The 26,000-nt window shown below is 41.9% G+C and overlaps 1 protein-coding gene across 1 annotated transcript in view; it reads right to left on the bottom strand.

Annotated features, from left to right (window-relative positions):
* LOC128643916 (nucleolar pre-ribosomal-associated protein 1) overlaps positions 1-26,000 on the bottom strand; it is a gene marked incomplete at its 5' end in the record, with an annotated part of 233,169 nt that overhangs the window by 90,337 nt on the left and 116,832 nt on the right. The window contains one exon of the mRNA XM_053696690.1: positions 15,457-15,619. Within this exon, the coding sequence (XP_053552665.1) occupies positions 15,457-15,619 (163 nt within the window). The remainder of the gene's footprint in view (positions 1-15,456; positions 15,620-26,000) is intronic.

Consider the following 26,000-nt stretch of genomic DNA (forward strand, 5'->3'; position numbering starts at 1 on the left):
TAGGAATAGTAGTGCGTTTGTTTAGAGTAGAAACTGCCCCCTCGACCTTAGGGACTGTCTGCCATAAGTCCTTTCTGGGGTCGACCATAGGAAATAATTTCTTAAATATAGGGGGGGGAACAAAAGGTATGCCGGGCTTTTCCCACTCCTTATTTACTATGTCCGCCACCCGCTTGGGTATAGGAAAAGCGTCGGGTGCACTGGAACCTCTAGGAACTTGTCCATCTTGCATAATTTCTCTGGAATGACCAAGTTGTCACAATCATCCAGAGTAGATAACACCTCCTTAAGCAGTACGCGGAGATGTTCTAATTTAAATTTAAATGTCACAACATCAGGTTCAGCTTGTTGATAAATTTTTCCTGAATCTGAAATTTCTCCATCTGACAAAACCTCCCTCATGGCCCCTTCAGATTGGTGTGAGGGTATGACAGAACAATTATCATCAGCGCCCTCCTGCTCTTCAGTGTTTAAAACAGAGCAATCGCGCTTTCTCTGATAAGTAGGCATTTTGGATAAAATATTTGCTATGGAGTTATCCATTACAGCCGTTAATTGTTGCATGGTAATAAGCATTGGCGCACTAGATGTACTAGGGGCCTCCTGTGTGGGCAAAACTGGTGTAGACACAGTAGGAGATGATGTAGTATCATGTTTACTCCCCTCATCTGAGGAATCAACTTGGGCAATTTCATTATCTGTGGCAGTACTGTCCTTACTTTGTTTGGACGCTATGGCACAATTATCACATAAATTTAAATGGGGAGACACATTGGCTTTCATACATATAGAACATAGCTTATCTGAAGGCACAGACATGTTAAACAGGCTTAAACTTGTCAACAAAGCACAAAAAACGTTTTAAAACAAAACCGTTACTGTCTCTTTAAATTTTAAACAGAAAACACTTTATTACTGAATATGTTAAAAAGTATGAAGGAATTGTTCAAAAATTACCAAAATTTCACCACAGTGTCTTAAAGCATTAAGAGTATTGCACACCAAATTTCAGAGCTTTAACCCTTACAAATTTAACCTCTATACAGTCCCAGCTATAGCCTTTGCTGAGACCCAACCAAGCCCAGAGGGGAATACGATACCAATTGACGCCTTCTAGAAGCTTTTCCAGCAAATTTCAGATCCTCACACATGCATCTGCATGCCCTGCTCTCAAAAAACAACTGCGCAGTAATGGCGCGAAAATGAGGCTCAGTCTACCACTAGGAAGGCCCCCTGACTGGAAAAGGTGTCTAACATAGTGCCTGCCGTTTAATAAACGTTCCCCAAGTTTATAAATGCGAATTGTCAGCATAAATATGAATAAAATGCCCAAATAAAGCAATCGATTTAGCCCATAAAAATGTCTACCAGTTTTTTAGCCCATATTAAGCCCTTTATTCTGTTTGTTTGACTAAGAAAATGGCTTACCGGTCCCCATGAGGGGAAATGACAGCCTTCCAGCATTACATGGTCTTGTTAGAAATATGTCTAGTCATACCTTAAGCAGAAAAGTCTGCTAACTGTTTCCCCCAACTGAAGTTACTTCATCTCAACAGTCCTATGTGGAAACAGCAATCGATTTTAGTTACTGTCTGCTAAAATCAACTTCCTCTCACAAACAGAAATCTTCATCCTTTTCTGTTTCAGAGTAAATAGTACATACCAGCAGTGGCGTAGCGTGGGGGGGGGCCACAGGGGCGGTTGCCCCGGGCGCATAATTATGGGGGGCGCAAAGCGCTTGGTTTACAGCCTCCACCAGACATTAGACAGTCCCAGACTCCAGCGGTGCTTTGGCAAGCAAACGGAACAGGGAGGGAGGATAAACATTATAACAGGCGCCCTGCTGTTCTGTCTTGAGTCTTAAGTCAAGTGTGAACTTCAAATTGTCAGTCAAGCGATGCCTGAGAGTCTGTGACTGTAAGTGTAAACCTGCTGACTAGCGTTGGTTTACGTCACTTAGCATGGCAGGTCCACCGTCCAGTCTCCTCCCACTCACAGAGCGCAGTTCAGGAGGGAGCAAGAAGTGGAGGAAGACTGTCTCTTCTAGCACGTTGTGCCGCCCCTGACTTTAAGGTAAGTAATGTGGGAGGATAAAGGGATGTCGGTGGCTGAGCAGCCACCGTGTATGTTACGATGTGTATGTTTGTTGCTGCTTAGTTTGTCTCACACAAAAAAAACACACAAAAAAGGAAACAAAGGTCTGACTGGAATCATGGACAGTGAGCATACTTGCAGCTTGCTTCTGCTTATAATAAAATAAAAAAGCACCAGACTTCTCTCTTCCCATGAGACAGACATAAGATAACATTTATCGTATGTCTGTCTCATGGGAAGAGAGAAGTCTGGTGCTTTTTTTATTTATTATAAGCAGGAGCAAGCTGCAAGTATGCAGAATAAACATGTAGAAAAGGGGTAGCAAATAAAATAACAAAAGAAACACACAGATAGATGATACCTTCTTTTAAAGGGAAAACAATTGCAGGCTTAATTCTAAAAAAAGATATAACAGAAAAGATCTGAAAGTACAATGCAGCAAAACGCAGTGTTAGAAGGTGGCAGAGATACTGATAACTGATGCCAACCCTATTGACTGCAATATATCAGCCACTGCCATAGCATGTAAAAGTTATAATATAATAATTATAATGGGTTAGGGGGGCGCAATTCTTACCTTGCCCTGGGCGCTGACAACCCATGCTACGCCACTGCATACCAGCACTATTTTAAAATAACAAACACTTGATAGAAGAATAAAAACTACATTTAAACACCAAAAAACTCTTAACCATCTCCGTGGAGATGTTGCCTGTGCAACGGCAAAGAGAATGACTGGGGTGGGCGGAGCCTAGGAGGGACTATATGGCCAACTTTGCTGGGACTCTTTGCCATTTCCTGTTGGGGAAGAGATATCCCACAAGTAAGGATGACGCCGTGGACCGGACACACCAATGTTGGAGAAAACAGACTTATCCTCAGCTACTTTAGGATCCTATAAGCACTTATCTACTGGAAAAAACAGCAGAAAGACAAACCGGTGCTGAAACATATCAGCATAGGATATGGAATAGGAGTATATTGATGACCCAACAGGAGACAACGGACAGGTCCCCATGACACCTGTGGAAGGCTTGTGACTAATTTCCATGAAGTGAAAAAAACATAATTTATGCTTACCAGATAAATTCCTTTCCTTCCTGGCAGGGAGAGTCCACAACTTCATTCCTTACTGTTGGGAAATACAACACCTGGCCACCAGGAGGAGGCAAAGACACCCCAGCCAAAGGCTTAAATATCCCTCCCACTTACCCTATTCCCCCAGTCATTCTGCCGAGTGTATAAATCAGGGTATATAGGTGTCAGAAGAAATAATATAAAAAAAGGAGAAAATTACGTGTGGGGTCGTGGACTCTCCCTGCCAGGAAGGAAAGGAATTTATCTGGTAAGCATAAATTATATTTTCCTTCCATAAGACAGCGAGAGTCCACAACTTCATTTCTTACTGTTGGGAAAACTATACCCAAGCTCCAGAGGACACTAAAACAATAACGGGAGGGAACAAAAAAGAGGCGGACCCTATTCTGAGGGCACCACAGCCTGCAAAAATTTTCTCTTGAAAGCTGCTTCAGCCGAAGCAAACACAAAACAAAAAATGAGTAAGGAGGACCAGGTAGCCACCTTACAAATCTGATCCATAGAGGCTTCGTTCTCAAAAGCCCAGGAGGAAGCCACTGCTCTAGTGGAATGAGTCGTTATCCTCTCAGGAGACTGTCTCATAAGCTAAGCGGATGACTCTCCTAAACCAGAAAGATAGGGAAGTCGTAGTAGCCTTTTGCCCCTTACGCTTCCCCGTATAGATGACAAAGAGGAAGATTGTCTGAATTCCTTAGTAGCCTGAAAATAGAACTTCAAGGCACAAACCACATCTAGATTGTGAAGCAAGCGTTCTTTCGCTGAAGAAGGATTAGGACACAAGGAAGGCATAACAATTTCTTGATTAAATTTTACGATCCAACACCACCTTAGGGAGGAACCCTAATTTGGTATGTAAAAACTGCATTATCTGCATGGAAAACAAAATAAGGGGGGGGGGGTCACATTGCAAAGCAGAAATCTCAGAAACTCTGTACGCAGATACAATAGCCAACAAATAAAGAAACTTCCAAGATAACAATTTAATGTCAACAGTATGAATAGGCTCAAATGGAGCCTGCTGCAAAACACTAAGAACAAGCTTGAGGCTCCAAGGCAGAGCCCCAGATCTAAACACAGGTCTGATCCTAGTCAGAGCCTTAAAGGGACACTGAACCCAAATTTTTTCTTTCAAGATTCATACAGAGCATGCAATTTTAAGCAACTTTCTAATTTACTCCTATTATCAATTTTTCTTAATTCTCTTTGGTATGTTTATTTGAAAAGCAAGAATGTAAGTTTAGATGCCGGCACATTTTTGGTGAACAACCTAGGTTGTCCTTGCTGATTGGACAGCACCAATAAACAAGTGCTGTCCATGGTCTGAACCAATAATTTGCTGGCTCCTTAGCTTAGATGCCTTCTTTTTCAAATAAAGATAGCAAGAGAACAAAGAAAAATTGATAATAGAAGTAAATTAGAAAGTTGCTTAAAATTGCATGCTCTATCTGAATCATGAAAGAAAAAATTTGGGTTCAGTTTTCTTTTAACAAAGGACTACACAAACCCGGAAGCTAAGCCAATCTCTTGTGCAGTAACATCAACAGGGCCAATATCTGTCCCTTCAGGGAACTAGCAGATAGACCCTTCTCCAGTCCATCCTGGAGAAAAGATACAATTCTGGCAACCTTAACTTTATAGCAGGAAAAGCCACACTCTTCACACCAGTACAAGTAAGTCCTCCACACGTTATGGTAGATACGACGAGTAATTGGCTTACGAGCTTGAACCAGAGTGTCTATGACACTCTCAGAAAACCCTCTCTTGGCTAAGACTAAGCGTTCAATCTCCATGCAGTCAGCCTCAGAGAATCTAGATTTTGATGAATGAAGGGACCCTGTATCAGCAGATCTCTGCAACAAGGTAACATCCACTGAGGAGATGAGGACATCCCCACCAGATTCGCAAACCATGTCCTTCACGGCCACGATGGAGCAGTCAGAATCACTGATGTTCGCACCTGCTTGATGCGAGCCACCACACGAGGGAGAAGCAGTAATGGAGGAAAAAGATATTTGAGTCTGAACCTCCATGGTACTGATAGGGCATCTATCAGTTCCGCCTGAGGATCCCTCGACCTCGACCTGTACCTGGGTAGCATTGTATTGAAGCGGGATGCCATGAGATCTATCTCTGGCGTCCCCCACTCGCTGCATATCTCTGCAAACACCTCGGGCAGAGAGACCATTCCCCTGGTTGAAAGGATTGCCTGCTGAGGAAGTCTGCTTCCAAGTAGTCCACACCCGGAATGTGGATTGCTGACAGCGTACATCTGTGAGTCTCCGCCCACTCTAGTATCTAAAATGCTTCTCTCATCGCCAAGGGACTTCTCGTTCCCCCTTGATGTATGATGTAGGAAACCAAGGTTATATTGTTTGATTGGAATCTGATAAACTGGGACTGTTGCAATCAGCCAATAGAATGCGAGCTCAATCCTATTGCATCAGCCAATAGGATATTTTCTACCTTAATTCTGATTGGCTGATAGAATGCTATCAGCCAATCGGAATTGAAGGGACGCCATCTTGGATGACGTCACTTAAAGGAACCATAATTTAGTAAGAAGACTTCGATGGAAGAGGATGTTCCGCGCCGGATGTCTTGAAGATGGACCCGCTCCGCGCCGGATGGATGAAGATAGAAGATGCCGTCTAGATGAAGACTTCTGCCCGTCTGGAGGACCACTTCGCCCAGCTTGGATGAAGACTTCTCCCGGCTTTGTTGAGGACTTCGGCCCGGTTGGGTGAAGACGTCTCCCGGTAAGGTGATCTTCAAGGGGTTAGTGTTAGGTTTTTTTTTAAGGGGGGATTGGGTGGGTTTTAGAGTAGGGTGGGTTGTGTGGGTGGTGGGTTTTAATGTTTTACAGGTAAAAGAGCTGATTACTTTGGGGCAATGCCCCGCAAAAGGCCCTTTTAAGGGCTATTTGTAATTTAGTGTAGGGTAGGGCTTTTTTTATCCGATCAGCCAATCAGATTGAGCTCGCATTCTATTGGCTGATCGGAACAGCCAATAGAATGCGAGCTCAATCTGATTGACTGATTGAATCAGCCAATGGGATTGAACTTGATTCTGATTGGCTGATTCCATCAGCCAATCAGAATTTTCCTACCTTAATTCCGATTGGCTGATAGAATCCTATCAGCCAATCGGAATTCGAGGGACGCCATCTTGGATGACGTCCCTTAAAGGAACCGTCATTCGTCGGGAAGTCTTAGGAAGAAGAAGATGGGTCCGCGGTGGAGGTCTTCAAGATGGAGCCGGTCGTCATCGGATGAAGATAGAAGATGCCGCTTGGATCAAGATGGTTGCCGGTCCGGATCGCCTCTTCTTCCCGGATAGGATGAAGACTTCGGAGCCTCTTCTGGACCTCTTCAGCCGCCGGATTATGGATTGCCAGCCCCCGCTTGGGCTTGGATGAAGATTTTGGAGCCTGGAACGATCGGTGATACCTGGCATGGTGAAGACAAGGTAGGAAGATCTTCAGGGGCTTAGTTTTAGGTTTATTTAAGGGGGGTTTGGGTGTATGTGGGTGGTGGGTTGTTATGTTGGGGGGGGTATTGTATGTTTTTTTTTACAGGCAAAAGAGCTGAATTCTTTGGGGCATGCCCCGCAAAGGGCCCTTTTAAGGGCTAGTAAGGTAAAAGAGCTTTGAACTTTTGTAATTTAGAATAGGGTAGGGCATTTTTTTTATTTTGGGGGTCTTTGTTATTTTATTAGGGGGCTTAGAGTAGGTGTAATTAGTTTAAAATTGTTGTAATATTTTTCTTATGTTTGTAAATATTTTTTTATTTTTTGTAACTTAGTTCTTTTTTATACTTTAGTTAGTTTATTTAATTGTATTTATTTGTAGGAATTTTATTTAATTTATTTATTGATAGTGTAGTGTTAGGTTTAATTGTAGATAATTGTAGGTATTTTATTTAATTAATTTATTGATAGTGTAGTGTAAGGTTTAATTGTAACTTAGGTTAGGATTTATTTTACAGGTAATTTTGTAATTATTTTAACTAGGTAGCTATTAAATAGTTCTTAACTATTTAATAGCTATTGTACCTGGTTAAAATAAATACAAAGTTGCCTGTAAAATAAATATTAATCCTAAAATAGCTACAATATCATTATAATTTATATTGTAGCTATATTAGGGTTTATTTTACAGGTAAGTATTTAGATTTAAATAGGAATAATTTATTTAATAAGAGTTAATTTATTTCGTTAGATTTAAATTATATTTAACTTAGGGGGGTGTTAGTGTTAGGGTTAGACTTAGCTTTAGGGGTTAATACATTTATTATAGTAGCGGTGAGCTCTGATCGGCAGATTAGGGGTTAATTATTGTAGGTAGCTGGCGGCGACGTTGTGGGGGGCAGATTAGGGGTTAATAAATATAATATAGGGGTCGGCGGTGTTAGGGGCAGCAGATTAGGGGTACATAGGTATAATGTAGGTAGCGGCGGTATACGGAGCGGCAGATTAGGGGTTAAAAAAAATATGCAGGTGTCAGCGATAGCCGGGGCGGCAGATTAGGGGTTAATAAGTGTAAGGTTAGGGGTGCATGTTAGGGTGTTAGGTGCAGACATAGGAAATGTTTCCCCATAGAAAACAATGGGGCTGCGTTAAGAGCTGAGCGCTGCTTTTTTGCAGGTGTTAGGTTTTTTTTTCAGCTCAAACTGCCCCATTGTTTTCTATGGGGATATCGTGCACGAGCACGTTTTTGAAGCTGGCCGCGTCCGTAAGCACCGCTGGTATCTAGAGTAGCAGTGGCGTTAAATTATGCTCTACGCTCCCTTTTTGGAGCCTAACGCACTGAAAACCCAGCCCCTTCTGTGAACTCTAAATACCAGCGGTATTTAAAAGGTGCGGGAGAAAAAAAGCAAGCGTAGCTAACGCACCCCTTTGGCCGCAGAACTCTAAATCTAGGCGTTAGTAAATAAAAATGTTTAGTTATGCATAATGAAACTTTGCAATATACTTTCATTTGTTTTGTCCCCCTTTCATGTAATTTAGCTCTGAAACTTATTGTTAATTCTGAAAACTTAAAATGCACCCTGCTGACTTCTCAAGACTACTGTGCTACACATCTGTCCCTAATTGGCCTTATCAGATAACTGCAAAACAAAGCACTCTATACTATGACAGTGGCTAGCTTTGTTGTCTGAGGACTAAAGCCCAGATTGGCTCCTCCAAATAAGGCAAATGGTGGGTGAATATTGGCTATTGATAAACAATTGCAGTAAAAAAAGATCTTAAATTGTTTTAAAAATGTCTAAACTTGGCTGATATGTTATTCTATAGCAACACAACAGAAATGTCTTGTAAGGTATTTACTGTCCCTTTAATGACATGACAGTTTCACTTACAAAACAAATATCCTTATTGGGTTAATAAACTAAGTGTCCAATAAATTAATTTTTTTTAAAGCACATTTCTCAAGCTCCTTTAGGTAAAAACATAAATTACGCTTACCTGATAATTTCATTTCCATCGAGTAGAGGAGAGTCCACGGCTTCATTCATTACTATTGGGAATTAAGAACCTGGCCACCAGGAGGAGGCAAAGACACCCCAGCCAAAGGCTTAAATACCTCCCTCACTTCCCTCATCCCCCAGTCATTCTGCCGAGGGAACCAGGAACAGTATGGGAAATACCAGGGTATAAAAGGTGCCAGAAGAAGATTAAATTTAGGTCTGCCCTACGGAGATACGGGCGGGAGCCGTGGACTTTCCTCCCCTCGATGGAAATGAAATTATCAGGTAAGCATAATTTATGTTTTCCATCTAAAGGGGAGGAGAGTCCACGGCTTCATTCATTACTATTGGGAACATATACCCAAGCTCTAGAGGACACTGAATGAAACCGGGAGGGTAAAAGGTGGACCCTAATCTGAGGGCACCACAGCCTGCAAAACCTTTCTCCCTAAAACAGCTTCTGCAGAAGCAACAACGTCAAATTTGTAAAACTGTGTAAGGAGGACCAGGTGTTTAGTTACAAATCTGCACCATAGAGGTCTCATTCTTTAAGGCCCAAGACGAAGTCACAGCTCTAGTTGAATGAGCTGTGATCCTCTGAGGAGGCTTATGTCCTGCTGACTCATAAGCCTAACGAATCAAGCTCCTCAACCAAAAAGACAAAGAAGTAGCAGAGGCCCTTTGCCCCTTGCGCTTCCCAGAATACACCACAAAAAGAGATGTAGACTGTCGGAAATCCTTTGTAGCCTGAAGATAAAACTTCAAGGCACGAACCACATCCAAGTTATGAAGTAACCTCTCCTTAGAAGAAGAAGGGTTAGGACACAAGAAAGGAACAACCATTTCCTGATTGATGTTACGGTTAGACACCACCTTGGGGAGAAACCCCAACCCAGTGCGAAGGACAGCCTTATCCGCATGAAACACCAGATAAGGATGGTCACTTTGCAAGGCAGCTAGCTCAGATACTCTGCGCGCCGATGCAATAGCCAACAGGAAGAGAACCTTCCAGGACAAAATCTTAATGTCAATAAAATGCATAGGTTCAAACGGAACCCTCTGCAAAACCTTAAGAACTAAGTTTAAGCTCCAAGGTGGAGCCGACTGTCTAAAGACAGGTGTGATTCTAGTCAGAGCCTGAACAAAAGATTGGATGTCAGGGAGCTAAGCGAGTCTCCTATGCAACAAAACTGATAATGCCGAAATCTGTCCATTTAAGGAACTAGCGGCAAGACCTTTCTCCAAACCTTCTTGGAGAAAAGCCAGAATCCTGGATACCTTCACCTTGTGCCAAGGATATCCATGCTTCTCACACCAGGACAAGTAAGTCCTCCACACCTTATGGTAGATGCGACGAGTGACTGGCTTCCTTGCCTGAATTAGAGTATCAATCACACCTTCAGGAAAACCTCTCTTGGCTAAGACTAGGCGTATAATCTCCAAGCAGTCAGCCTCAGAGAATCTAGATTTTGATGTTGAAAGGGGCCCTGTGACAGCAGATCTCTGTGACAGGGTAACCTCCACGCCGGAAAGGATGACATCCCCACCAGATCCGCAAACCACGTCCTCCGTTCCTGTTTGATGCTTGCCACTACACGAGGTAGAAGTGATAGCGGTGAAAAAATGTAAGCTAGGCCACTAAGGCATGTGTCAGCTCTGCCTGGGGATCCCTGGACCTTGACCCATATCGAGGCACATTGCAATTGAGTCTGGATGCCATGAGATCTATCTCCGGCGTTCCCCATCTGTGACAAATCTCTGCAAACACCTCGGGGTGAAGAGACCATTCCCCCGGATGGAAGTATTGTCTGCTGAGAAAATCCGCTTCCCAGTTGTCCACACCTGGAATGTGAATCGCTGAGAGCGAGCAGTCGTGGGACTCCGCCCACTCCAGAATCCGAGACACCTCCCTCATCGCGATTAAGCTCCTCGTTCCCCCCTGATGGTTGATATAAGCCACCAAGGTAATGTTTTCGGTCTGGAACCCGATGAAACTGACCAACTCCAGCGAAGGCCATGCCTTCAGAGCATTGTAAATTGCTCGCAGTTCTAGAATGTTGATCGGAAGGAGAGACTCCTCCCTGAACCACTTTCCTTGTGCCATTCGGACACCCCAAACAGCTCCCCATCCTGTCAGACTGGCGTCCGTGGTCACAATCTCCCAGGAAGGTCTCAAGAAGGATGTCCCCATGGACAGTTGCTCCGGACGGATCCACCAAGAGAGGGCATTCCAAGTCCATGGATATCAGCTGTGATAGATCTGAATGATCGCCGTTCCACTGTCTCAACATGCACAATTGAAGAGGTCTGAGATGGAACTTGGCGCATGGGATGACATCTATGCTCGACACCATGAGACCTATCACCTCCATACATTGAGCCACCGAAGGGCTTGTGGAGGACTGAAGGGCAAGACAGGTTGATGCAAGTTTCCTGCGTCGCTGATCTGTGAGAAATATCTTTATGGACATAGAGTCTATTATCGTACCCAGGAACTCTACCCTGTTGCTGGGAACCAGGGAACTCTTTCCTGAGTTGATCTTCCAACTGCGAGATTGGAGTAGAAGAAGAAGAGCTCTCAAATGATCCTCTGCTAGACTGAACAACGGCGCCTGAACTAGGATGTCATCCAGGTAAGGCGCCACCGCAATGCCCCTGGATCTGGCTACTGCAAGTAGCGCCCCAGAACCTTCATGAAGACTCTCGGGCCGTCGCCAGACCAAAGGGAAGGACCACAAACTGGAAGTGTTGGTCCAGAAACGCAAATCTTAGGAACCTGAAGTAGTCCCTGTGAATTGGCACATGAAGGTAAGCGTCCTTCAAATCTACAGTTGTCATAAACTGACCCTCTTGAACTAGGGGCAGAATAGATCTGATTGTTTCCATTTTGAACAATGGCACACTCAGAGACTTGTTTAAACACTTTAGGTCCAGAATCGGGGGGGAACGTGCCCTCCTTCTTTTGGAACCACAAAAAGGTTGGAATAGTACCCTAAACCCCTCTCTGCTAGGGGTACTGGTACGATAACCCAGAGAGAGGCGAGATCTCTTACACACTTTAGAAAGGCCTCTCTCTTCTCTGGTCTTGACGACAGGTTTGACAGGAGGAATCTTCCCTCTGGCGGATGGGATCTGAACCCTATCCTGTAGCCTTGAGAGACAACTTCTAGAACAAAGGAGTCCTGAACGTCCTGCAACCATGCGTCTGAGAATTGAGATAATCTGCCCCCTACGTGATCCGGAGACCGGTCGGGGGCCGCCCCTTCATGCCGATTTAGTCTCGGCGAGCTTCTTGCTCTGCTTAGACTTGTTCCAAGAGTGAGCCGGTTTCCAAGGTCCCTTGGACTGGTCCGCTTTCACTGTGGGTTGCTGACGCTGGGCCTGTCCGCATGAAAGGGATGAAAAGTAGATCCCTTGGGCTTAACCTTCTTATCCTGGGATTAGGAAAGCTCCCTTGCCTCCCGTAACCGTAGATATGATCGAATCCAATCCTAGACCAAACAGGATCTTTCCTTGAAAAGGCAGGGACAACAGCCTCGACTTGGAGGTCATGTCCGCAGACAAAGATTTTAGCCACAGAGCCCTGCGCGCTAAATCCGAAAAACCTGATACCTTAGCATTCAGGCAAATAATTTGCATATTGGCATCACAGATGAAAGAATTGGCAATCTTCAGCACCTTAATCTTTTCCTGTATCTCGTCGATGGATGTCTCCCCTTCTACCAATTCACACAGGGATTCGCACCAATATGTCGCAGCTCCAGCGACCGCCGCAACGGCCGCTGCAGGCTGAAAAACAAACCACCTTTGCTGAAACATCTTTCTCAACGTGTTTTCCAGCTTTTTATCCATGGGCTCCTTAAACGACGAACTATCCTTGAGGGGAATAGCTGTCCACTTAGCGAGCGTAGAGATAGCCCCATCCACCTTGGGAATGGTCCCCACAACTCGAGCTGAGAGTCCGGAACGGGAAACAGTTTTTTAAAAGAAGAAGAAGGGGAAAAGGGTGACCCTAATTGCTCCCATTCATTCTTAATAATATTTGCTATCTTAAAGGGATGGTAAACTCCGCTATTGCCAAGTTGCATAATTAGATTCTTTATTAATAAAAATATAAGAACACAATATCCATTTTCAAAGTGTTTATGCATTATTATCCAAATTTTTGTTTTTAATAAATCTGTTGTTGCGCTGCCTCGCTCCGCCCCTCTAATTTACTGTCTGTAATACACTCCAGTCTTACCTATTCTCCACCCTCTTTACATCTCCGACAATTTGAGCGCTCCCGATTCTGTGATTTTAAACGCATGCGCATTTGAGAAAATTACGTATATCAAGTAAACATTGAGTCACGAGATTCAATGTTTACTTGCGTTAGTCGAAAGTAACATTTGTAGTGGATAGATAGTGCGAGCGATCAGTCCCTTCTAAAACGAGCATACTAATATTAATAACTAATAATTACTTAATTCATACATATATACATGCGCTGAATAAACATGAATGCGCAAATTCATTGTCGCTTTTTGAGGCTACTGATTGGTTGACCGTATGCTGCGAGGAATGCAATACTGCGCTTGCGTAAATTGAGTTGCATAGAAGTAAGCCTGTCTGGCGACAGGCTTACTTATTGGTTCAGTATTATAAACGATCAATGTGACGTCACAGGGGGAAGGATAAAGACGGCATTAGACGGAGCTATTAGAGAAAGATTTGTAAGTGTTTTTATATAGATACGATAACATGATTTGGAGTGTGTAAACTGAATCAAATGCAACAATAACAATATTAAATTCAATAGATAGGGAGTTTACCATCCCTTTAACGAGAACCGGGAAAGTCCGAGGCACCACCCTGTCCTCGTACACCTTGTCAAGATTAGGAATCGCAGGTTCCTTTCGGGATCTTAGGTTCCAGAACCTCCAAGGTAGCAAGTGCCTGTCACAGCAGAAAGTGCTAATTTTCCATCCTATAACCAGGCTCCTCCACAGCAGGAGGTTTAGATGACACGGACTCCAACCCAGAATGGACCTCCCCAGAAGAGTCAGAGTGGGCCTCAACCTCGTATAGAGCCTCTGCATCAGCCATCGGTAAGGACAAACTCTGGGTCGAGCTGCCATGATACCCCCTACCATTGCGCTTAGCAGAACACAGTAAGGCATGGATCACTTTAGAAACCGCCGATTCCAGTAGGTCCGCAAAGTCTGAGGGCCAATGAATCTCTCCCGAAGGAGTAACGATTGGACCCCAGGGCGCTGCATGTGCAATCGGAGATGAAAGCAGGGAACGCACCTCACGGGACGATGAACCCTCAGAGGCGGGCGGCTCAGTAGTACTAGAAATCCGTTTGCATTTAGATGTAGTAACTTTGTCAAGGCATGTGGAACAAAGTTGAGCAGACTGATCTACCAGAATCTCCTCACAATAAACACAGGAATGAGACTTTATTATGGAGGGAGAGCCCTCTAACTCGTCAGAGTCCTCCATCGCTTGTGCTTATGGGAAGACTAAATTCATTTAAAAAAGGCACCTTTATACCACCAAAGGCCGGGGCACTCACCACCTCCTAGGACCCAGACTACAGAAACCGCTTATGTCTCCTGCGCCACAGATCAACAGAGAAGGAAAGATAGGCATGCCCGTCACGTGGAATGCCTGGCAGGACTGCCCCTGCACTAGGGAAAACTGTGCCAAACATGGAACAGGTATGGACGGGAAGGTGGAAGACAGGTGGGCACAGAGGCAGAGGGGGGAAGAGCAGGACCCTACACTACAGAAAAAGTTTGGAAGGGTGAGGGAGGGATGGTACACTGCACTACAGAAAAATGGGGAGTCAGGGTGTGGGGGCCTTACAGAGGGCTTGCAGGGAGGGGGAAGATGGGGGGACTGCTACACTACAGATTTTTTTTTTTTTTTTTTTTTTTAAATACAACTGCAGCTTCCAGTACATTAGATGGTGGAAACCGTTGGGAGGGGGGAGGGTTATAGAGCTATTAGGGAGGGATAAGGGAGGTGGGAGGGTAAGGGGAATCATGCACTGCAGAAAATATATTAATTTATTTAAAATATATATTTAATTTTTTTTTAAAAGTCCTAAAACTTCATACTTCATGTTTGGGAGGGAACAGGGAGGTGGATAGTGTCATGTGGAAGGGTAATCCTTACACTAAAATACTACAACCCTTGTCAGATAACTAATTAGAAGTGTGCTCAGCTGTAATTAGCAGCCTTCTAATAACTAAAAAACAATAGCAAAGCCATATATGTCTGCAATTTCTGAACAAATGGGATCCCAGAGAAGCTGTTACATCCATTTGTGTTAGAACGACACAAGCTGTATGTAAATCATTTCAGTGAGAAACCCAAAGTTTGTGAAAGTTAATTCCCTCCTCCAATATGATCGCATTTAGCAGCGACACAGTGGCATGAAATATACCAAAATGGGTCTAGATTAATACTTTGGGTTGTTTACTAAAAAAATGTTTATAGTAAATTAAAAAAATGGCTATTTCTGTTTAAATGGATAGCAAAAATGCTAAAAATTCTGCGAAATTTTGGGCAAGTTTTTCTCTGAAATTCCCAGTAGCAAAGGGGTTAATATAAAAAAGAAAACTAAATCATGTATACAATTAACTCCTTCACTGCATTGCTAAAATGACCCATCAGTCAGCATCCCTTCACATTATGCCGATCATCCTTACTATGGCACACACTCTATTTTGATATATTAAATGTGCATTATATTTGGATCTGCACATAGAGAATAAAATCTATTGCGTGCAATAAACCTAGGACTCACCACAAGCTTGCGATGTTGTGGGAAATGGAGAATAGTTTTCATCATTCTCTCTCGATCCAGTAAAGTGAGTATCTCCTCCATGCTGGGCTGTTGCCACAGAGACTTCCCCAGGCTCTTCCGTGTCTTGTGATGCTCAACTGCAGCCGGGCCCCACAGCAGCAGCCTTAATAGAAGATTAGATGTTTTATTAATGACAAACCTTGGAACATTCCATGGCCGAGTAGATCAACTGCCAGTAACTGGCCTATTTTGATTTTAAAACAAGCAAGACATTCTTAAATAACATGAATTGTGCCTTCTTGGACTAATTAATGGAGTCTCTCCAGTACTTAGGTTAGTTTATGGAAACTCTAAATTAAGAAAAAAATGCACAGTTCGAACTCATGGAAATTTTATTGTTTGGAAAAAACAAATTTGACTTTACCTTTGGATTCATGGCCCAATTAAAAAGGACAAAAATGTATTATATAGTTATCCAAGATGATTATTCCCCTTGTTTATAGGGAAATTGGACTATGACATTAGTTTCCCATTAATATGTTCCAAATGACTTGGAAAATTGCCTACTGAGGTTTATTTTTGCATATTTAAAATCCATCAACTCAAGAACATGCCCATATACATCGGCTGTGCATGCCGAAATAGCAGACTTCCTAATCTTCTCTATCACTTTCCATTAAGGCCTTAATATCTTAAAGTGAATGTCAAGTTTGATGAATCAGTGCCCTGTTTTTAAAAACCCTATTAAAAACATGGGCACTTTCATTCATCAAACTTTACATTTGACTCGTTTTGTTAAAATACTTACCTTTTAATCTTGAAAGCCGCTCCAGTGATTCCCCCTCCTGCCACTCGTCACTACATACGTCAGCAATGACGAATACAGCATCCTCCAATCACGGCTTACCCCCCAGGGGAATCATTGCCTGAAACAACGCTGTGAATGGAGGAAGACGGATTCGTCATTTTTGACATATGAAGAGGCTTGCGACGGGTGGGGGAAGCCCTGGAGCGGCTTTAAAGATTAAAAGGTATTTTAACAAAACTGGTAAAATGTAAAGTTTGATGAATGAAAGTGCTCCTGTTTTTAATAGGGTTTGTAAAAAACGGGCACTGATTCATCAAACTTGACATTCACTTTAAGTCTCTATCTATACACAAAAGTCAATGCTTAGAGAGATCAATTGAAAATAAAAATTGTATTACCTCTCTCATTCCCCCCACACTGGGAACCTGCTGCCTTTTGTTTCAATAACTTTTCTACACTCTACTCTTCTCTATTTATACTTCCTCACTGGGTAAACATATCAGTAGCTATGGCTTCAACTATCACCTCTATGCTGATGATACTCAGATCTACCTATCCACCCCTGCACTCTCTCCTTCTGTCCTTTCCCACATCAGCGACTGCTTATCTGGCATTTCTTCCTGTATGGCCTCTCACCACCTAAAAATCCACATGTCCAAGACTGAGCTTCTTCTAATCCCCCAATCTAATTCTTCTTCAGTTTCTAACTTTACTATCACTGTTGGCGTCACCACTATCTCCCCATCACCCCAAGTCCACTGCCTAGGAGTTACACTTGACTCCAATTTGTCCTTAATTCCCCCACATCCAATTGCTCTCTTCATCCTGTCGCAACCACCTACGCAATATCTCCAAAATTCGTCCTTTTCTGAGTGCTGAAACTACTAAACAGCTAATCCATTCCCTAGTAATTTCCAGGCTTGACTACTGTAATAACCTACTTACTGGTCTTCCTTGCTCTCCCGCCTCAACACCCCTTCAATCCATCCTAAATGCCTCTGCTAGGCTAATCCACATCTCCCGACGCTCTGTATCTGCTGCACCCCTCTGTGAGTCCCTTCAATGGCTCCCCATTCACAGCAGAATTAAATTCAAAATTCTCACTCTGACCTACAAAGCCCTAACCAATGCAGCCCCCCTACCTGTCCTCACTCATCAACAAGTATACTCCAGCCCGTCCCCTAAGATCCAACAACTATCTACTCCTTGCATCTTCTACCATCACCTCCTCCCATGCTAGACGACAGGACTTCTCTCGCGCAGCACCAACCCTCTGGAACTCACTTCCACGAGCTGTCAGACTTTCCCCCAACCTCTCCTCCTTTAAATGCTCCCTAAAGTCCTTCTTGTTCAGGGAAGCCTATCACCAAATCAGTAACTAATGAATTCCACTTGCCGAGTAGTTGCCCTCATCTAACTCCACACTAACATCATTCCCACCTTTGCAGTACCCACCTCCTGTTTCTCACCCTCCTACCCATCTAGATTGTAAGTTCCCACGGGCTATTTTTACATTTCTGCTGTGTTTGTGTTTAGCTGTAATTTTCCTCTTACACATTTACTGTACCCACACATATTATATACTGTTTTTCTCACCATTAAATGGACTTTATAAAGATAGCATTATTTTCATCAAATCTTATAATTTACTATAATTTTTTTTTTATAAAATACAATGAAAAAATTGAAAAAACCCCCACACTTTTTCTAACTTTGACCATAAAAATCTGTTACACATCTACAACCACCAAAAAACACCCATGCTAAATAGTTTCAAAATTTTGTCTTGAGTTTAGAAAACATAATTTATGTAAGAACTTACCTGATAAATTCATTTCTTTCATATTAACAAGAGTCCATGAGCTAGTGACGTATGGGATATACATTCCTACCAGGAGGGGCAAAGTTTCCCAAACCTTAAAATGCCTATAAATACACCCCTCACCACACCCACAAATCAGTTTAACGAATAGCCAAGAAGTGGGGTGATAAGAAAAAAAGTGCGAAGCATATAAAATAAGGAATTGGAATAATTGTGCTTTATACAAAAAAATCATAACCACCACAAAAAAGGGTGGGCCTCATGGACTCTTGTTAATATGAAAGAAATGAATTTATCAGGTAAGTTCTTACATAAATTATGTTTTCTTTCATGTAATTAACAAGAGTCCATGAGCTAGTGACGTATGGGATAATGACTACCCAAGATGTGGATCTTTCCACACAAGAGTCACTAGAGAGGGAGGGATAAAATAAAGACAGCCAATTCCTGCTGAAAATAATCCACACCCAAAATAAAGTTTAACAAAAAACATAAGCAGAAGATTCAAACTGAAACCGCTGCCTGAAGAACTTTTCTACCAAAAACTGCTTCAGAAGAAGAAAATACATCAAAATGGTAGAATTTAGTAAAAGTATGCAAAGAGGACCAAGTTGCTGCTTTGCAGATCTGGTCAACCGAAGCTTCATTCCTAAACGCCCAGGAAGTAGATACTGACCTAGTAGAATGAGCTGTAATTCTCTGAGGCGGAATTTTACCCGACTCAACATAGGCAAGATGAATTAAAGATTTCAACCAAGATGCCAAAGAAATGGCAGAAGCTTTCTGGCCTTTCCTAGAACCGGAAAAGATAACAAATAGACTAGAAGTCTTACAGAAAGATTTCGTAGCTTCAACATAATATTTCAAAGCTCTAACAACATCCAAAGAATGCAACGATTTCTCCTTAGAATTCTTAGGATTAGGACATAATGAAGGAACCACAATTTCTCTACTAATGTTGTTGGAATTCACAACTTTAGGTAAAAATTCAAAAGAAGTTCGCAACACCGCCTTATCCTGATGAAGAATCAGAAAAGGAGACTCACAAGAAAGAGCAGATAATTCAGAAACTCTTCTGGCAGAAGAGATGGCCAAAAGGAACAAAACTTTCCAAGAAAGTAATTTAATATCCAATGAATGCATAGGTTCAAATGGAGGAGCTTGAAGAGCCCCCAGAACCAAATTCAAACTCCAAGGAGGAGAAATTGACTTAATGACAGGCTTTATACGAACCAAAGCTTGTACAAAACAATGAATATCAGGAAGAATAGCAATCTTTCTGTGAAAAAGAACAGAAAGAGCAGAGATTTGACCTTTCAAGGAACTTGCGGACAAACCCTTATCTAAACCATCCTGAAGAAATTGTAATATTCTCGGTATTCTAAAAGAATGCCAAGAAAAATGATGAGAAAGACACCAAGAAATATAAGTCTTCCAGACTCTATAATATATCTCTCTGGATACAGATTTACGAGCCTGTAACATAGTATTAATCACAGAGTCAGAGAAACCTCTTTGACCAAGAATCAAGCGTTCAATCTCCATACCTTTAAATTAAAGGATTTCAGATCCTGATGGAAAAAAGGACCTTGAGACAAAAGGTCTGGTCTTAACGGAAGAGTCCACGGTTGGCAAGAGGCCATCCAGACAAGATCCGCATACCAAAACCTGTGAGGCCATGCCGGAGCTACCAGCAGAACAAACGAGCATTCCTTCAGAATCTTGGAGATTGCTCTTGGAAGAAGAACTAGAGGCGGAAAGATATAGGCAGGATGATACTTCCAAGGAAGTGAAAATGCATCCACTGCCTCCGCCTGAGGATCCCGGGATCTGGACAGATACCTGGGAAGTTTCTTGTTTAGATGAGAAGCCATCAGATCTATTTCTGGAAGTTCCCACATTTGAACAATCTGAAGAAATACCTCTGGGTGAAGAGACCATTCGCCCGGATGCAACGTTGGGCGACTGAGATAATCCGCTTTCCAATTGTCCATACCTGGGATATAAACCGCAGAGATTAGACAGGAGCTGGATTCCGCCCAAACCAAAATTCGAGATACTTCTTTCATAGCCAGAGGACTGTGAGTCCCTCCTTGATGATTGATGTATGCCACAGTTGTGACATTGTCTTATCTGAAAACAATGAACAACTCTCTCTTCAGAAGAGGCCAAGACTGAAGAGCTCTGAAAATTGCACGGAGTTCCAAAATATTGATCGGAAATCTCACCTCCTGAGATTCCCAAACCCCTTGTGCCGTCAGATACCCCCACACAGCTCCCCAACCTGTAAGACTTGTATCTGTTGAGATTATAGTCCAGGTCGGAAGAACAAAGAAGCCCCCTGAACTAAACGATGGTGATCTGTCCACCATGTCAGAGAGTGTCGTAAAATCGGTTTAAAGATATTAATTGAGATATCTTTGAGTAATCCCTGCACCATTGGTTCAGTATACAGAGCTGAAGAGGTCGCATGTGAAAACGAGCAAAGGAGATCGCATCTGATGCGGCAGTCCTAAGACCCAACATTTCCATGCATAAGGCTACCAAAGGGAATGATTGTGACTGAAGGTTTTGACAAGCTGATATCAATGTTAAACTTCTCTTGTCTGACAAGGACAGAGTCATAGACACTGAATTTATCTAGAAACCTAAAAAGGTTACCCTTGTCTGAGGAATCAATGAACTGATTGGTAAATTGATCCTCCAACCATGAACTTGAAGAAACAACACAAGTCGATTCGTATGAGATTCTTCGAAAATGAGAAGACTGAGCAAGTACCAAGATATCGTCCAAATAAGGAAATACCAAAACCCTATTCTCTGATTACAGAAAGAAGGGCACCGAGAACCTTTGAAAAAAATTCTTGGAACTGAGGCTAGGCCAAACAGTAGAGCCACAAAACTGGTAATGCTTGTCTAAAAAGAGAATCTCAGACACTAAAAGTGATCTGGATGAATCGGAATATGCAGATACACATCCTGTAAATCTATTGTAGACATATAATGCCCTTGCTAAACAAAAGGCAGGATAGTCCTACAGTAACCATCTTGAATGTTGGTATCCTAACATAACGATTCAATAATGATAGATCCAGAACTGGTCTGAAGGAATTGACCTTCTTTGGTACAATGAAGAGATAAAATAAAACCCCAGCCCCTGTTCCAGAACTGGAACTGGCATAAATACTCCAGCCAACTCTAGATCTGAAACACATTTCAGAAATGCTGAGCCTTGCTGTGTCAACTGGGACACGGGAAAGAAAAGAATCTCTTAGCAGGAGGCCTTAACTTGAAGCCAATTCTGTACCTTTCTGAAACAATGTTTCTGAAATCAGAGATTAAGAACGGAATTGATCCAAATTTCTTTGAAGAAAACGTAATCTGCCCCATACCAGCTGAGCTGGAATAAGGGCCGCACCTTCATAGGTACTTAGGAGCTGGCTATAGGTTTCTATAAGGCTTGGATATATTCCAAACTGGAAATAGTTTCCAAACTGATACCGCTCCTGAGGATGAAGGATCAGGCTTTTGTTCCTTGTTGTGAGGAAAGGAACGAAATGATTATTTACCCTGGAAAGAAAGGGAAAGCAAAGTTGACTTAGAAGACATGTCAGCATTCCAAGTTTAATCCATAAAGCTTTTCTAGCTAAAATAGCTAGAGACATATACCTGACATCAACTCTAATGATATCAAAAGATGGTATCACCAATAAAATTATTAGCATGTTATAGAATAATAATAATGCTATAAAATTATGATCTGTTACTTGTTGCGCTAAAGCTTCTAACCAAAAAGTTGAAGCTGCAGCAACATCCGCTAAAAATATAGCAGGTCTAAGAAGATTACCTGAACATAAGTAAGCTTTTCTTAGAAAGGATTCAATTTTCCTATCTAAAGGATCCTTAAATGAAGTACTATCTGCCATAGGAATAGTAGTACATTAGCAGGAGTAGAGACAGCCCCATAACCTTAGGGAGTTTTGTCCCAAAAAACTCTAATCTGTCAGATGGCACAGGATATAATTTGCTTAAACGTCTAGAAGGAGTAAATAAATTACCCAAATTATTCCATTCCCTGGAAAATACTTCAGAAATAGCATCAGGGAGATAAAACACTTCTGGAATAACTACAGGAGATTTAAAAACCTTATTTAAACGTTTACATTTAGTATCAAGAGGACCAGAATCCTCTATTTCTAATGCAAATAACACTTCTTTAAGTAAAGAACGAATAAATTCCATCTTGAACAAATACAAAGATTTATCAGCATCAACCTCTGAGGCAGAAACCTCTGAACCAGAAGAACCATTATCAGTATCAGAATGATGATGTTCATTTAAAAATTCATCTGAAAAAAAGAGAAGTTTTAAAAGACTTTTATGTATACTAGAAGGAGAAATAACAGACATAGCCTTCTTAATGGATTTAAAAAATAAAATCTCTTATGTTATCAGGAACACTCTGAAAATTAGATGTTGACGGACAGCAACAGGTAATGTAACAGTACTAAAGGAAATTTTATCTGCATTAATAAGTTTGACATGACATGCAATACAAATAACAGCTGGAGAAACAGATACCAAAAGTTTATAGCAGACTTAGCTTGGTAGCTCCAGCACTGTGCAGTGATTTTCCTGTAGTATCTTCTGACTCAGTTGCAACGTGGAACATCTTGCAATATGTAAAAGAAAAAAACAACATATAAAGCAAAATTGATCAAATTCCTTAAATGACAGTTTCAGGAATGGGAAAAAAATGCCAGTGAACAAGCTTCTAGCAACCAGAAGCAATAAATAATGAGACTTAAATAATGTGGAGACAAAAATGACGCCCATATTTTTTAGCGCCAAAAAAGACGCCCACATTATTTGGCGCCTAAATGCTTTTGGCGCCAAAAATGACGCCACATCCGGAACGCCGACATCTTTGACGCAAAATAACGTCAAAAAATGACGCAACTTCCGGCGACACGTATGACGCCGGAAACGGAAAAGAATTTTTGCGCCAAAAAAGTCCGCGCCAAGAATGACGCAATAAAATGAAGCATTTTCAGCCCCCGCGAGCCTAACAGCCCACAGGGAAAAAAGTCAAATTTTTGAGGTAAGAAAAAATATGATAATTCAATGCATAATCCCAAATATGAAACTGACTGTCTGGAAATAAGGAAAGTTGAACATTCTGAGTCAAGGCAAATAAATGTTTGAATACATATATTTAGAACTTTATAAATAAAGTGCCCAACCATAGCTTAGAGTGTCACAGAAAATAAGACTTACTTACCCCAGGACACTCATCTACATGTTTGTAGAAAGCCAAACCAGTACTGAAACGAGAATCAGTAGAGGAAATGGTAAATATAAGAGTATATCGTCGATCTGAAAAGGGAGGTAAGAGGTGAATCTCTACGACCGATAACAGAGAACCTTATGAAATAGACCCCGTAGAAGGAGATCACTGCATTCAATAGGCAATACTCTCTTCACATCCCTCTGACATTCACTGCACGCTGAGAGGAAAACCGGGCTCCAACTTGCTGCGGAGCGCATATCAACGTAGAATCTAGCACAAACTTACTTCACCACCTCCCTTGGAGGCAAAGTTTGTAAAACTGATTTGTGGGTGTGGTGAGGGGTGTATTTATAGGCATTTTAAGGTTTGGGAAACTTTGCCCCTCCTGGTAGGAATGTATATCCCATACGTCACTAGCTCATGGACTCTTGTTAATTACATGAAAGAAATACCCAATGTTTACATGTTCTTTGCTTTTTTGCAAGTTATAAGGCAATAAATACAAGTAGCTCTTTGCTATTTCCAAACCATTTTTTTCCCTCAAAATTAGCGATAGTTACATTGTAACACTGATATCTGTCAGGAATCCCTGAATATCCCTTGATATGTATTTTTTTTTAGTAGACAACCTAAAGTATTGATCTAGGCTTATTTTGGTATATTTCATGACACCATTTCACCGCCAAATGCAATCAAATAAAAAAAATATGTTAATTTTTCCACAAACTTTAGGTTTCTCACTGAAATAATTTACAAACAGCTTGTTTATGGCACAAATGGTTGTAAATGCTTCTCTGGGATCCCCTTTGTTTAGAAATAGCAGACATATATGGCTTTGGCATTGCTTTTTGGTAATTAGAAGGCCGCTAAATTCTGCTGCGCACCACACTTTTATTATGAGCAGCAGTGAAGGGGTTAATTAGGTAGCTTGTAGGGAGCATTTTAGCTTTAGTGTAGAGATCAGCCTCCCAACTGACACATCCCACGCCCTGATCCCTCCCTGATCCCTCTCAAACAGCTCTCTTCCCTCCCCCACCCCACAATTGTCCCCGCCAATTGCCTCCCCCACCCCAGACAGTCTGCCAGTACTAAAATAAAAGGCTTTTTTTTTATATATATTTTTTTTAAATATATATTCTGCAGTGTAGGATCCCCCTTAGCCCCCAACCTCACTGATCCCCCAAAGAGATCTCCAACGCTCCCCCTTATTTGCCGCCATCTTGGGTACTGACAGCTGTCTGCCAGTACCCAGTATGCCATACATTTTTGCTTTTTTTTATTAAAAAAATAAATAAAAATCCAAATTTTTCTGTAGTGTAACCGCCCCCCTCAATAACCTACCCCCCACCCCTTCCAGATCCCTTGGATAACATTTATCCCTCCCCTCTCCCTCCTTCCCTTTAAAGGTTCCATAGTGCTGTGGTCCCACCCGACCCCATGCACGCTCCCGGCATTCCTGCATGCGATCCTGCCCCCCTACCAGATATCCTCCAGCGATAGGCCGCCCATCCGCCTCCCTGCAATGGCTCCCACTCACCAACGATATACACCATTGCTGGCCGATGCAGAGAGGGCCACAGAGTGGCTCTCTCTGCATCAGTGGATAAAAAAAGGTATTGCAGTGAAGCCTCAATATCGAGGCATCACTGCAATACCTTGAAAGTTGCTGAAAGTGATCACGATCGCTTTCACCGATTGAAATCCCAGAGGACGTGTCAGGCACGTCCTTGGTTCTTAACTGTATTTTTTTGTAGGACGTGTCTGACACGTCCTCGGTCACCAAGGAGTTAAAGTGAAGGAAAAAAATTTACAGTGCAAAGTCCCTTTAACCACTTTGCATGGAAAATGCAGAAAACAGCATCTACTCTTTTAATATAGAGAGGTCAGCTATCAGGTATCACCATGGCAACAGTGACCACATGATAAAGCCACAGACATGCAGCACAAAATCAAGGGGTGTGTGCCGTACAGCTATTTTAAAGAAAACAATGGTACTGTGTCCGTCCAACTGCCAGGTGATCAGGTTATTGTTTTAAGAATGAGAAATACCAAACAGTATTGTGGGAGATTTCCAGCACACACTCATCAAATATAATGAATGAAAAAACACTCAATCGAAAGAGGGGTCCCACCTTTTATTTAAGAGACGTCATGTGTTACTAATGACAACTGCCTGGCAGTATCTACTAGTCTCATGTTGTGTTTGTAAAAGGGATATTAAACTCTAAATACATTTTAAATACATAGTAATGAAGTTATTCCCCGCCTCCCTCTAGTAATGGGGTTTGCATGTTGAAATCTAGCTTTACTATGTGCAGCAATTCTCAAATACCTGCAGTGACACCTAGATCCAATAATGGCAGCTCCCATAATTAGAGGGCAGCACATGAAACATATTTATTATTTAATGTCCCTTTAATGAGCAAATAAAATGGAGGGTATTGAAATAAAATGTGAGATGTATAAGCATAAAATATTTTATGGTATTCAATTTAGAATGAGTTTTAGTGCAAGTATTTTATTTATTTTTTATTAATTATTTGCAAGTGAGTTTGGACTGTTTAAAATTTAGCCAATACATTTGTGGTTAGATATTATATTATTACTTATTTTCTGCATTAACT

Source organism: Bombina bombina, unplaced genomic scaffold (assembly GCF_027579735.1).
Source record: "Bombina bombina isolate aBomBom1 unplaced genomic scaffold, aBomBom1.pri scaffold_594, whole genome shotgun sequence".
NCBI lineage: Eukaryota > Metazoa > Chordata > Amphibia > Anura > Bombinatoridae > Bombina > Bombina bombina.